General features: G+C 42.8%; 2 protein-coding genes across 15 annotated transcripts in view; one reads left to right on the top strand and one right to left on the bottom strand.

Annotated features, from left to right (window-relative positions):
* The window catches only part of UBN1 (ubinuclein 1), a 39,062-nt gene extending 34,467 nt beyond the window's left edge, over positions 1 to 4,595 (bottom strand). For 6 of the 8 annotated variants that reach the window (XM_059693041.1, XM_059693045.1, XM_059693048.1 and 3 more), the window contains exons 1-2: positions 3,896 to 4,595; positions 2,685 to 2,787 (exon numbers count right to left, since the gene is read on the bottom strand). The gene's annotated coding sequence lies outside the window, so the exon portion shown is untranslated. The remainder of the gene's footprint in view (positions 1 to 2,684; positions 2,788 to 3,895) is intronic. The other 2 variants (XM_059693042.1, XM_059693043.1) reach the window with 2 other exon arrangements.
* Positions 4,596 to 4,707: 112 nt separating this feature from the next.
* GLYR1 (glyoxylate reductase 1 homolog) overlaps positions 4,708 to 13,653 on the top strand; it is a 52,115-nt gene continuing 43,169 nt past the window's right edge. Inside the window, exons 1-3 of one of the 7 annotated variants that reach the window (XM_059693056.1) lie at positions 4,708 to 4,834; positions 5,849 to 5,885; positions 6,800 to 6,879. In XM_059693056.1, the coding sequence (XP_059549039.1) occupies positions 4,797 to 4,834; positions 5,849 to 5,885; positions 6,800 to 6,879 (155 nt within the window). In that variant the 5' untranslated portion in view covers positions 4,708 to 4,796. Of the gene's footprint in view, positions 4,835 to 5,842; positions 5,886 to 6,799; positions 6,880 to 7,767; positions 7,962 to 13,653 lie in introns of those variants that run through there. The other 6 variants (XM_059693055.1, XM_059693053.1, XM_059693051.1 and 3 more) reach the window with 6 other exon arrangements.

The raw sequence follows: 13,653 nt of genomic DNA, 5'->3' as shown, positions 1-13,653 counted from the left end.
AAGCTGGAATTTAAAAATATTAGTAAGATACCAGCTTCTCACCACCAAAACTCAGGTGTTGACAAAGTGCTAAATTATCACATGCCAAAGACCTTCAAAGTTACTTGGAAATGGTTAGGGTATACATATTGTAAACTCCAGAATTTCAAGGGTTTACAAAATATAAATAAGCAAATATACCAGACACACACACATATATTGTGCTTCATGTATAAATTGTCTCCTGCTTGTTAAAACTCACATTCAAGTGTGAACTTGTTACCACATCTGTATGGACAGTCATTGCAGCCTTGTGTTTAGGAAAAATAATAAAAGCAACCTAAATCTGAATGTCCAGCATTAAGGGAATGGTCAAAAAAATTAAAGCTCTTTTGTTGATTTGTAAGGGCTTTTGATATATCCTTGATATATAACATGTATTATATATAAATATGTATATATGTGTGTATATGTGTTTGTGTATACATATAAATATATATATATAGTGTCTGTCATATCTCTCATACATTTCCTTCATTGTTATTTATATTTAATTTTGCTTAGAATGAAGTATGATGAAGGAAATTTAAACTTTTTATGCAGTTAAAACTAGGCTCTTTTCCCTATGGCTTTCCCCTTTTCTTTTGTCTCTATAATGTTCTTCTTCAACCAGGCATTCTTATATTAGACTTTACTTATCCAGTTTTTCACAGATACAATGTTCACAATGAACTCTAACCCAAGTTGAATTTACTATGCTATAAGGTGAAAGGTGAGGCTCTAACTAACCTTGGTTTCTTCCCAGCATCAATCACTAAATAATCCTCTTTTCCCTGCTGATCTGGTGTATGTACGTGTATATACACAGGTCTATTTCTGAAATTCATCCTGTATTTCTATCTATTATCTAGATCTAGAACAGGGGTGGGCAAACTTTTTGACTTGAGGGCCACAATGGGCTCTTAAACTGGACCGGAGGGCCGGAACAAAAGCATGGATGGAGTGTTTGTGTGAACTAATATAAATTCAAAGTAAACATCATTACATAAAAGGGTACGGTCTTTTTTTTTTTTTTTTTTTTTAGTTTTATTCATTTCAAACGGGCCGGATCCGGATCCAGCCCGCGGGCCGTAGTTTGCCCATGTCTGTTCTAGAACCACTCTATTTTGAGAAATTTTATGGTATATTTTTACATATTGAATTTTAAATTCATCTTTATTATTATTCTTTCAAAAGTAATACTTGGCTGCTCTAAGTGGATAGGTCAGTTGGTTGGAGCATCATTCTGATGCGCCAAGGTTGTGAGTTTGATCCCTGGTCAGGGCACATAAAAGTCAACCAATGGATGCATAAATGGGTAGAACAATTCTATGTCTGTCTCTGTCTCTGTCTCTGTCTCTCTCTCTCCCCCGCCCCCTTTTCCTCTGTCCTTCCCTTCCTCTCTCTAAAAGCAATAATTAAAAATTATTTTAAAATATATAAAAATTAAATTAATACTTGGTTATTCCAGCCTGTTCATTACTTCAGATCAATTTTAGAATCATTTTGATATGTTTCCCCAAAAAAAGCTCACTGCATTTTGACTGTAAATGAATTATAAATAGGAATTAATTCAGAAAGGTTTATATACAGTATATATATGTGTATATCTATATCCATATATGTGTATGGATATTTATATAGTAAATGCAATATTCATTCTTTCTGTTATGACCATAAAACTGTGATCTATAAAAACCAGACAAGAAAGTAAAATATCTAGAAGAGTTCATATAATTCTAACTAGACAACAAAGTGATTAGCAGCAAAACAGGTTGGTGTTGCAAAAAGACCATCCTGCACTAAGATTTTGAAATTCCTCTAAAAGAAACCAAGGCCCCCAGGACATTGTGATGCACTGGGTTGTGAAAATAAATTTCAGCTGAAGTTTGAAGGCTTAAAAGTCTCCTACTGACAAGAGCAGGCAAGGCCTCACAATAAGAGAAACTGCATGGTAACTGATGGGATGCAGGAAGGTCATCCTAGAAGTGGCAACCAGGTCCTGTCCTACTGAGGCACTAATTTAAAAATGTAACCTTATCCTGGCCTAAATTTTAGACACTGTAACTTCAGTCCACCTAGGTGGTAAAACTGCTTCTCTTAAATTGTTTAAGTGACTTTGCAGGCCTGAGAAATTATAGATATAATACAAGGGAATAAAGTAAATCAAACCTACAGCATCTTAACACTTAGATTTTGCATTTTTATAATCATCATAACTGATACTACTTGTTACTAAGTCATGTGAAACATTTAAGAGAATCAGTCATTAATGAATAACATCAGACTTACAATTTTAATTTGAAATGTTTCAAAGTGTACATTTAAAAGAACCTGACTTCATTTACACACTTATTTGACTTACAAGACTTAAGTCCTTGAAAAGATTTTACTATTAGATTTATAAGTTCACTGTTCTAGAAATTTGAAGTATTGAAGAGACTAAGTATATAAAACTTTAAATGCGATTTAAAACATTTAAGGGAATTTATCTTTGTAAAAAGAGCTCATTGTTTAGGAGAACTTAATTTGTTAAACTGGTGCCTTAACTGAAGCTTCGCAGATGAAGAATGTTATATAAACATTCTTGTATTTGTAAATAAAACCAGATTTATCAGTAAAACGTATAGTCTTAAGAAAAGCTAAGTATTTAAATACATGTATACCTCGGAGATATTGCAGGTTCAGTTCCAGACTACCACAGTAAAGCGAGCTGTAATCTTTTTGCTGGTGGAGGGTCTTGCCTTCAATTTGTAAAAAACGCAACATCTGTGAAGAGCAATAAAGTGAAGTGCAATAAAACAAGGTATGTCTGTACTCACCTTAAATAGCTAAATCTTATTCTAAGTAAAAGCACAGTATTCTACAAAAAAAAAAAAATCCCTCTTGAAAATCCTCAACTAATGTTATTCAAGAAATGTTAGCCTCCTTTTGTTATTTCAGGTTATTCCCAGGAATGATGTATTTTTTGCTGTACATTCTCTTAATCACTATATTTTCAAATTGGTCATTGGTGAAACACAGAAAAACTGAATTGTGTGTGCTGATTTTGTAATTAGTCTCTTTACTAAACTCTTATTTTAATGGTTTCCCTAATCATTTAAAAATAGGCTATCCTGTCATCCACAGAAATGAGAATGTTGTCTTCTTCTTTCTGAAAAAATTACGTTTTTGTTTCATGTCTTATTGCATTGGCTAAAACTTCCAAGATAGTACTAGGAGACAACACATTCTTTGCCCTGTTCCTGACTCTGACAGAAATGCCTCTAATCCCAAAGTAAGGTTAACTTAAAATTCATAGTTATCAAGTCATTAAAATATCCCTCCATTCCTCAAGAGTTTTAAAATCAGAAACTTGTGTTGAATCCTAGGGAATTAGTTCCTGGAATCATAAATGATCAGGTTTGTCTTTAAAACAAAACAGTAAACGGCAGTTCCTGTAACTGACAGTGCTTTAGGGAAACAGCTCCGCTGAAAAGCCAGGCTGTGCACAAGCCAGTTCGCTAACCCCCGCACCTCTGACACCCAAGTCTCCACACGAAAATCGCCTCTGGGAGCCCTGGGCCCGCCACCTTATCAGCAGGCGGCCACCCAAGAATCGTAGGTTCTAGGTGACGTCAACCCTTAGAATCTTCGGAGTCTGCAACTGGGAATGGGACTTTTCGAAAATTTATTCTTTTCTATCTGCAATTTGACGTTTGGGCTGTCGCTGTGCTGAACTGTTTCTAGTTCCCACTCAACAGCTTAAGTTTCCCCGTATTGACACTACGGCTGGCATCTGTCTTCCGGTTGTCACAACCACCGGCTCCAACTTCTCCAAAAGTGTCAAACTACAGCTCGGCTTGTGTGAGAGCCCGGTCCCGACAAAGACACGCACCTTTGTCCCCGGCGCGACGCAGGCTACGGACCCACGGGCCGCGTTCGTCCCCCCGCGACCGTCCTCATGCCGGCCCGGGAGCCCCGACGGCGGCGCTGCTAGCGGCCGGCCCCCGAGCCATGCCTCCCGGCGGGCGACCGGCCTGCGCCGCGGCCCATGGCCGGGTCCCGGAGCGCCCGGGGGAGCCTCGCCGGCCGTGCCGCCTGCCGGCGCAGGAGGAAGTGGAGAGACGCCGGCTACAAGTCCAACAACTCAGGACCTCGGGGCGGGCTGCAGTGATGCCCCGGGAGAACTTGCGGCGCGGACGAGGGCTCGGGATGGGGGCCGCTCCCCGAACGCAGCCGTTAGAAAGCGCGCTCCGAAGAACCGGGTCGTCCCCCAGGCGCGGCCACGTAGAGCTCCTTGGGCGCGGGGCCCCGGGAGCGGGCGGAGGCTGGCTTCCAGGCCGCGCCGAGGTCCGTCAGGGAAGCGGTCGGCGCGACGATGCGGCCGGCCCCGGGGCCCGCGGGAAACTAACGGCCGTAACAGAAACGCCCAGGAGGAAGGGGCCGGAGGCCAGGGGCCGGGGGCGGGGCGGGTCGCGGGGCCGACTTCCTCGCGCGCGCTCGGTCAGCAGCTCAGTCCTCGCCGCCGCCTCAGACCGCGGGTGCTTCGTTGTCACGAGCCCGAGGGAGGGGGTAGGAGCCGGGAGTCTTGGGGCTCCGGCGCGCGGAGACAGCGGCGCCCTGGTCACGTGCCCCTCGCCCGGCCAATAAGCCCCGGCGGGCGCGGTGACGTCAGAGAAGCGGCTAGGCCGATGACAGCCGTCCCCAGTCACGTGGCAGGGCGCACTCCAATGGGCGGTGCCAGGGCTACCTAGGGTTCCCGGCGACCCGTGCGTCGGTGGTGGTTGGGTGGTAAGATGGCGGCTGTGAGTCTGCGGCTCGGCGACTTGGTATGGTGAGTCCGGGCGGCCGGGGCCAAGCGAGGTGCGCCGGGGAGCTGCTCCCCTGGGCGCGCAGTTGGCGGCCAGCCCGGGAGCTGCTTTTCTGTGCGCTCCACGCCGCGGAGAGGCCGAGATGAGGTGCCGGCGCTGCGAATGACGCCGGGCGGAAGGGGCAGCCTGGCCCCCGGGGACCGAGTCCGAGGGTGGCCGTGATGGGCTCCTCTCTGAGCCGTGAGGGCGCCGGGTAGAGAGCTACGCTCCAGACCGGACGCCGGCGGTTACTGTGAAGGGCGTCGGCCGCGATCGCCGGTTCCCTCTGAGTCTTGCTGGGGTTCGCGGGGAGCCCGCGGGGCCATACCGTCCGGGCGAACCCGTTAAAACCCGTGATGCGATGGAACCGACCTGTGCGGGCGGCTCAGCCGGGGGGTGTCGAAACCGGACTGATGGCGCTGCCCCGTGAAGACGTGGAGGGGGACACTTCTCCTTTAGGCTTGGCAGTGACCAGTACCTTCTTGTGTGCCTCTCGCAGTCCGCTTCTGTGCCCCAGACAACCGCCCGAACCAGGACCGACCGTCGCCGCCTCTCTAGCTGCGTAGCTTGTTTCTTGACCCCAGAGGAAGGCTTCCATTAGCATTTGGCAGGACGGACTGGGCTCGCGGTGAACTGAACCAGACTGCGAGGGGAAGTCTGTGTTTACAGAGCAAACTGTCCGCCACCCCTACCAAGGGCGGGGGGGCGGGGGCTCTAGACAAGTGACTCTCGGTGGTTTTGTTGTACCCCTTGTTGCCAGAGGAATGCACACACCTTCTGCGCATATGTGTACAATTTTGCACTCCAGTTCTGAGGGGTTTGGACTTGTGGGGCCATCCATGGAAGCCAGGAGTTAAGAACTCCTGTTTGCCAGCTTTTGTTCTGGCGCTGGAGGATGCAGGTGGAGATTTAGGGCAGTAAATGGCATGTTGAGTGGGTTGCAGGAAGCGGACACGCTTTTCCAGGGCAAATGCTGACTCTCTCTGTGTTTTCTCTAGGGGGAAACTCGGCCGGTACCCTCCATGGCCGGGAAAGGTGAGTGTCTTGCCGCTAAACTAAAGGAAGGCGTCTGAAGTTGGATTTGAAGAGGTGACGAATGGCAGATGCATTCCCCTCAGTTTCTAACCTTGAATGAAACTGTGCCTATTTAAATGCCAATCAGAATTATTTTTTCTCTAATATCAGTTCACTTAGAAAAGCCAATATGTAAATCAGGTCATTTAATCTGCAGTGATTGCTTATTTCTTGAATCAGAGATGGTTTTGATGGAGTCTTTTAACTCTGGAAATCAATTCTAGTTTGAATTTAGCTTTATACTTAAATCTAACAAAAGGAGAAGAAAATAAATTCTCCAGGAAGAGAGAAATCTAAATGTAGGTTAGTGAAAAAAGTTAAAGTATTTTTGTCCTAACTCAGTTTAAATCTTCTTTCCATGTTACCATATGTGGTGCTCCAGTGCATCTTTGCAGAAGTTGGCATTTCAAATTTTGCATGAGGCGATCCATCATAGCTTTCCAAATGTTCTGTTTATATATTCTTGCTAGGAGCCCAAGAAATGTCTTTAGACTGTCTCTTTGCAGCATGGCATTTTCATTGCCTCAGTTGACTTTCATTGTCACTATTACCTGTCTCAACTCTTCCTGCCTTGAAATATTTTCAAAAGTGTCCTTTACATTTCTTCAGTGATTATAGGGTCACTTTGAGGGGGTGGGGGCTGTTGGTCTTCATTTTAATTGCTTTTAAAACAGGACCATTTCAAAAAGGAAATTGTATCTACTGAACACTGTGCTTGTTACATGTTTGATACAGGGAACTTCTGTAGAAAAGTGCCAAGTCTAAACATTCTAGGCCCTGGGTTTTTATTTTAAGACATTCCTTTTTTTTTTTTTTTTTTTTTACCAACTTTGAGCTGTGGAAAAAATCTTTTTTTCCCCCCTTTTATTCCCTAGATTGTTAATCCACCCAAGGATTTGAAGAAACCTCGTGGGAAGAAATGCTTCTTTGTAAAGTTTTTTGGAACAGAGGATCAGTGAGTAGCACTCACCAAAAGTTTCCCTTTGCCTTTTTTTAGCTTTTGCCCTGGGTCTGAGCTGCTTTGAGAATATTCTAGGAACCCTAGTTCAGCCTTACTATAGTCTGTAAGGATGCGTATCATTCTGGCCTCATACCTAGATAAAAGATGGTATTCTTATCTTGCAGAAACTGTCCTGGGCTAATAATAATGTCAGTCAGGTGAGAACTAGGGCTCATCACCTTCTAAATATAATAATCACATTGAGATAGTTTCTCACATCTCTTTACCCATCCCATATTTTATAAAGCCCACATTTGGTTCTCTGTTAATGGCTGTTTATCATTTGGCTCGGTGAAAATTAAAATATCTTAATAAAAGTAATTGTTTAATCTGCTTTCTTTAGTAAGACTGAATAGCTCACTCTAACGTTGTAAAAGTAATGCTTTTTAACCAGACCTGAGTTGAAATCAGAACCATTAATTTGAGATTCTTTGATAGGAAAGCACAATAAGGGGAAGAAGATGTATTTGCTTGAGTGATTTGTTTAACTTTCTTATCACTACATCAAGTTGATTACCTAGGTCTAGCTAGTTGGTTTTCTTTAAGTTATATTTCTGTCTATGATTCTTACAGGAAAATGTAATTTGGGGTTAGGAAAATGTGACTTTTCTGATAATTTAATACCAATGATTAAAATACACGTTCCTGGAAAGCAAGATATACTATTCCATAGGAAAATCTCTTATAAACAGTGTTCTTCATTTGCTCAGGAGTTTATGTATCAGAGTGCTTACTCATTTTGATTTAGCATTTGCCTGGCATCATACAGATATACTGATATACCCAGCCCCAGTTCTCTGTTACAAACCAACTTAGCAGCCTTTTGATGGCAATATTTCAAAGGGGTCACTATCCTGGAGCTGTGAGAACCAGAGACACTCTGGAAGAGAGAATGTTCTGGTATGCCATGGATTTCACAAGAAAGATTATCCTGATGCATAAAACAAGTGCTGATTGTACAACCACACTCCGAATTGCTTGACACCGAAGGGAACTTGGAAAGCGAATGTTGTGGTGCCCGTCTTCCAGGAACTCAGGTGACAAAGACATAAACATTTAAGATGGGGTTAAGTGCAGAATGAGTGATTCAGATAATTATTAAAGGGCTCTAGAATATATAGAGAGATCAGTGGCAAACGACCAGGTCAAAGGCTGATATAAGAGATGGAATTTGAATCAAACTCGGGATGGATAGAATTGGTATAGGCAAGAACAGTAAGGGTATTCTAGGCATTGGATTCTATAAATAACTGGTCTTTTAGTTGGATATGTGGTCAGAGAGAGGCTCCCCATCTAAGGTAAAGAACTTGTGCTTGGGACCTAGCTGGTTTGCCTCAGTGATTGGAGGGTTGGCCCATGGACTGAAGGGTCTTGGGTTCAATTCCGGTCAAGAGCATATGCGTCATTGCAGGCTCAATCCCCAGCCATGGTTGGGCCGCGTGTAGGAGGCAACCAATTGATGTGTCTCTTTCACATTAGTGTTTCTCCCTCTCTATATTTCCCCCTCCCTTCCACTCTTTCTAAAAATCAGTGGAAAAAATATCCTTAACAAAGAAAAGAACTTGTGCTTGGGAATGACAGAGGCAATAAGGTTGGCCTAACTTGTGTGCTTCTTCGTTTAGCTAATCAAGTATGAAAGAAAAATGAGAACTCATAGAAAGTGGGGACTTAATCAGATTACAGCAAGCCTGAATGTCATTGTGTTTTTATGATAATGTTTTTTAAAGTTCTGGGAGTTTAGAAAAATAAACTGTAGTCCTTATATATAAGAAATAGTGCAGATAAAACACAGAAAATTGGAGTTGAGTGAATTGCCATGCTCAACAGGCAACCAAGTGAAGCCAATGAAAAGGATGCACTTACTGAATGCAAAAATAACCTAATGGTGTCGGTAGTGGTGATGATGTGATTTCTAATTGGCTGAAGTTTTTTGAGGGGATTCATAAGCAAGTGGATACAGGGAAACTGCTAGGTTTAATATCTTTAAGCTTTTTAAACTTCCTTGATAGAGTTCCATATAAAAAGCTATTTAAAAATTAAGACATTGTAGGATTAACATGTTATCTTTATGTGGCTAGGCAGTTGACTCCGTAAAAGGAAACAAGGGTAAGGATCGACAGCACTTCTCAGAAGGGAGGAGGGTTCTTAGTGATCAGTTAAGGCAGATTTTATTTAGTATCTTTATATTATCTGAGGGTGAACTCTCCAGATTGTTGGGGAGCAGTGAATTACTTTGGGGAAAGAGCTCTAGATTTGTTACCAGCCTAACATGCATTCATATACCAGTTTCACCTACTCTGATTTGGGCAAGTTCATCTTTCTAGGACTCTGCATTCTTATCTACATGTAAGAAAAATACTCCCGACCTTGTACAAAGAAGTAGCGTCATTTACCATAGTGTGGTTTGGTATATACAGCAGGTGTTTAGCAAACATCAGGTTAGGGTATAGATCGCTTGTTACAAAAGAAAAAGCTGGTAAGAAGCAGGTGGCTTTCAGCAGGTGGCTTTCTGTCTATGAGAGAGACAGACAGACTGCCCAGAAGAGAGAGAATCTGTGTTTGAAAAGAAAGTCACCTGAAAGTTGGAGATTCCTAAGGACATCAGCAGGTCTGCTCTTCTGACCAAAAAGGCTTTCAACACAAAGCAATACATTGTTCCACCTTTTTTCTTTATTTTTTCTTATTTTCACATCCTCCCATCTTTATGTAAAAACTATACTGTGCATCTCCAGGAGTACTTGTACAGTCCAGTCCATGCTCCCAAAGGGATTTGGAGGAGGAACTTGTCGAGATCTGGAAAGGGGACCAAATCAGACAAAAGAGTAGGACTCTAATGTGAAAAAGCAAAGACTGAAAAAAGCACAATCCAAATTGATGAAATAATAAGTGACCGTAAGGAGGTAAACACTGACTTGCTCATAAACCTCCCAAATGTTTCAACAAGGGGCACCATGAGTATAATAAACATGACTGTTTAGGACATGTATAAGGAGTACAATATGAAACAAACGTTTAAGAGGTGGTTTAGGAAAGAAATGCAAGTGAACTTTTTAGGGATGAGAACTGCTTTGTGAAGGGCAAAGTCATAAGGGCTACAGAAGAAGCTGGTCTCTACCTCACCGTTAATACTTGATGTCGGCACATTCTAGAATGGAGGCTCCTCTGGTGATTAGGCACTGACCACTGTGGGCAGGGCCTGACCCAGTGGGGCTATTCCTGTACTCCTGAGGAATATAGGATTCAGTTTCAAAACTGACATACTACTTATGGAGAAAATATATAGAGATGGGATTTTTTATATTGGCAAGGACCTTTATTAAAGAGTAAAAAGAGCCCAGCCGGTGTGGCTCATGAACCCCAAGAGGTCACTGGTTTGATTCCTGGTTGGGGCAAATGCCCAGTTTTCAGGCCTGATCCCCAGTAGGAGGTGTGCAGGAGGCAGACAATGTTTCTATCTTTCTATCCTTCTCCCTCTCTCTCTAAAGTCAATAAAAACACATTTTTTCTAAAAAGAGTAACTCCTTTAGATAAACAATGATTTCAATCTTTTAGAAAGTTAATTTTTCTTTCTCCCTTCCTCTGCCAAAATTTCTAACCTATTTTGTTGACATCCCACTGTTAGGAAGAGAGAGCCAGATTTTCCTAACCAGCCTCCCCTGTGAAGTGAAGGACTTAGTAAGATGGCTGGATTTGACTTTCCAAGGCTGGATGACCACAACGGGAATTGCCCACAGTTGTCTTCTGTTTCATGGAAATACAGAGGGGAAAAATAACTTTAACATAACTTTGTCAACTCTATCAGGTGGCCATAACCAAAGATTAAATCTCAGGCACATGAGGGCCCACCTTGGACAGGTGGCTGCCCATCAGAGGAGAAACTAAGCTCAGAGTCTACAAGTTTGGTCAGTGACTGTGGATGACAGAGTGAAGGGAGTTTATTTAGTTTGTAGGTGCTCAAAATCAACAGAAACAAAAATTACATTTTCAGAAACTTCCATCTATACTGGTAGATGTGGAAACTGAGAGGCAGGAGATTTGTGGATTTTAAGTCATAGATGTCAGCCTGAGGTACTTTTACATCAAGCCAGATAGAAGGTGGGACAGGCTGGGTGTGAAGTGTCTGAGTACTCAAATAATTCTTCTAGAAAAATCTGTGGCTCAGAGCATAACAGATTGGAACCATCTAAGCATCCCTTTTTCTTTTCACCTGGCAACTGATTGACCCACTTTTACTACATGTAACACTGTGTAATAGTTGAAGAATTGAGCCAAGTAGAGAGTGAGGGCCACTGCTCTTAATATTTTGACTGAGCCAGCAGTGTCCTTCTGCCAGGGCTAGACAGTAGTGATCCTAGAGCACTAAATAGATTCCCACCTAGCATCAGCACAGCTCCCATCCTGTAGGTGGCTCCTTTGGTGGCTGAGGCAGGAGCATGTGTCATGCACTGGAATTATAGAAAATGGCACCAAAAAATGCAGCTGGCAGCGTTGATATAGACAGTACAGCTTGAAAATCTCACCCAGCTTTTGGGAATGTTTTCAAGTTTTGGGAACAAAATCTTATCTGCAAGACTTTGTTGATGTCTCTGTGATAATCATTGATTGAAATGAACAGAAATTTTTAATTATCTTTTTGTGTGTAGTTCTTTTTTTTTTAATTTTTTATATATATATTTTTTTATTGATTTTTTACAGAGAGGAAGGGAGAGAGATAGAGAGTCAGAAACATCGATGAGAGAGAAACATCGATCAGCCGCCTCCTGCACATCCCTCACCGGGGATGTGTCCGCAACCCAGGTACATGCCTTTGACCGGAATCGAACCTGGGACCTTTCAGTCCGCAGGCCGACGCTCTATCCACTGAGCCAAACCGGTTTCGGCATTGTGTGTAGTTCTTGGTTGTTTTGTTTTTTGAGTTGTTTATGGTTTTGGGGGGTATCTTGATTTCTGAATGGCTTGGATTTGAAGCTCTAATACCTCAGGATACTTAGACTTTTTCAATGGTTTGCAGTGGAGGGAGATTAGGAATTATTTACAATGTGCTACTCACCAATTCCAGATGGAGAAGTGAACCCACATCTTCTGACCCTCTTCTTATCCTCACCTTTGGACTATGCTTGCATGTGTTCTCTCTCCTTCCCCCACACCCACCCAGGTCATTTCATTGTGTCTGTGCAAAGTCTGAGACACATAGTGAGGGTGTTTGAGATTGTTCATGGACTGGCACCTTGAATATGGTAGCTTCATGGTATGATTTTAATTTAAGAGGAAAGCAGGTCAGAATTATGGAAGTTTTTGAAAATGTAATTTGTTGTTTTTAATCCTCACCCAAGGATATTCTTTATTGGTTTGAGAGAGAGAAACATCAGTTGGTTGCCTCCCGTACACTCCCTGACCCAGGATCAAACCCACAACCTGGGTATGTGTCCTGATGAGGAATTGAACCTGTGGCCCACACCAAGCAGGGCAAAAATGTGATGTTTTGTGTTTTTAAAAATATATATATTTTATTGAAGTTTTACAGAGAGAAAGGGAAAGGGAGAGTTAGAAACATCAATGAGAGAGAAACATTGATCAGCTGTCTCCTGCACACCCCCCACTGGGGATGTGCCCGCAACCAAGGCACATGCCCCTGACCAGAATCGAACCCGGGACCTCTCAGTCCGCAGGCCGACGTTTTATCCAGTGAGCCAAACCGGTCAAGGCAAAAAAATGTAATGTTTTAAATTCATTTTGAGTGGAGTGTGTAATCTGATGGTGGCTAAGTGGAAGGTTTATATTCACAAACGAAAACGACTTTGTAGGAGGTATATCAGAATACCAGGTTAAGTTAGCTGCTCTTGACCGTACTACAGTTCATCTAGCAGGCATCCAGGCAGTTACTACCCACCTGAGGAAACCTTACAAACAAGGAAATAATGGGGAAAACCCTCTGGGCAGTCAGAATAGCCCTTGTTCTACAGCAGAGGCGTTTATTGATTTGATGTTTTTTAAAGATAGTACGCCTTTATAGTTACCAAAAAAAACTCAAGCTATAAACGATGAAAGGGTTCCATTCATCTCTGTCCCTCAGCCACCCAGTTCCCTGCCTATAGTCATCAGTGTTTTTTATGGCATAGCCCTCTAGAGATAGTGTTTGTATAATCAAGAAGCTACATATTCCTTTTTCCTCTTTTTTGTTTTTTGTTTGTTTGTTTCTGTTTGGTTAATCCCCACATTGCTTTTCAGAGAGAAAGAAAGGGGGAGAGAAGGGGAGAGAGAGAGACAAACATCGATGTAAGAGAGACACATCAACTGGTTGCCTCCTGCACACGCCTCGATCAGGGGTGGGGAGCAAACCTGCAACCCGGGTATGTGTCCTTGACCAGGAATTGAACCTGAAACCCTTCATTGTGCAGGCCGACGCTCTGACCACTTTACAACACTGGCCTGGGCCTTTTTCCTCTTTTTTGCACAAGTGGTAGAATACTACACACTGCTCTACATCTTGCTTTTTCCACTTAGCCAAATATCTTAAGGGACCTTCCATTTTGTACTTTGTAATGACCTTCCTGATTGCTAGCTACTTTGTTTTTAGGTGTTTACTTCTACAAACAATATGTAACTAACTTTCTTTTACATAAAAGGGAAGGCACATGCTTTAGATGCAATTTGACTAAGCTTGATTTTTATGACTTCCCAACAACCCACAACAACTTGGACAGAAAAGGTGCAGCTCCATCTAGGCAT

Source organism: Myotis daubentonii, chromosome 4 (genome assembly GCF_963259705.1).
Source record: "Myotis daubentonii chromosome 4, mMyoDau2.1, whole genome shotgun sequence".
Taxonomy (NCBI): domain Eukaryota; kingdom Metazoa; phylum Chordata; class Mammalia; order Chiroptera; family Vespertilionidae; genus Myotis; species Myotis daubentonii.
This window is presented reverse-complemented; position numbering and strand designations above follow the sequence as displayed.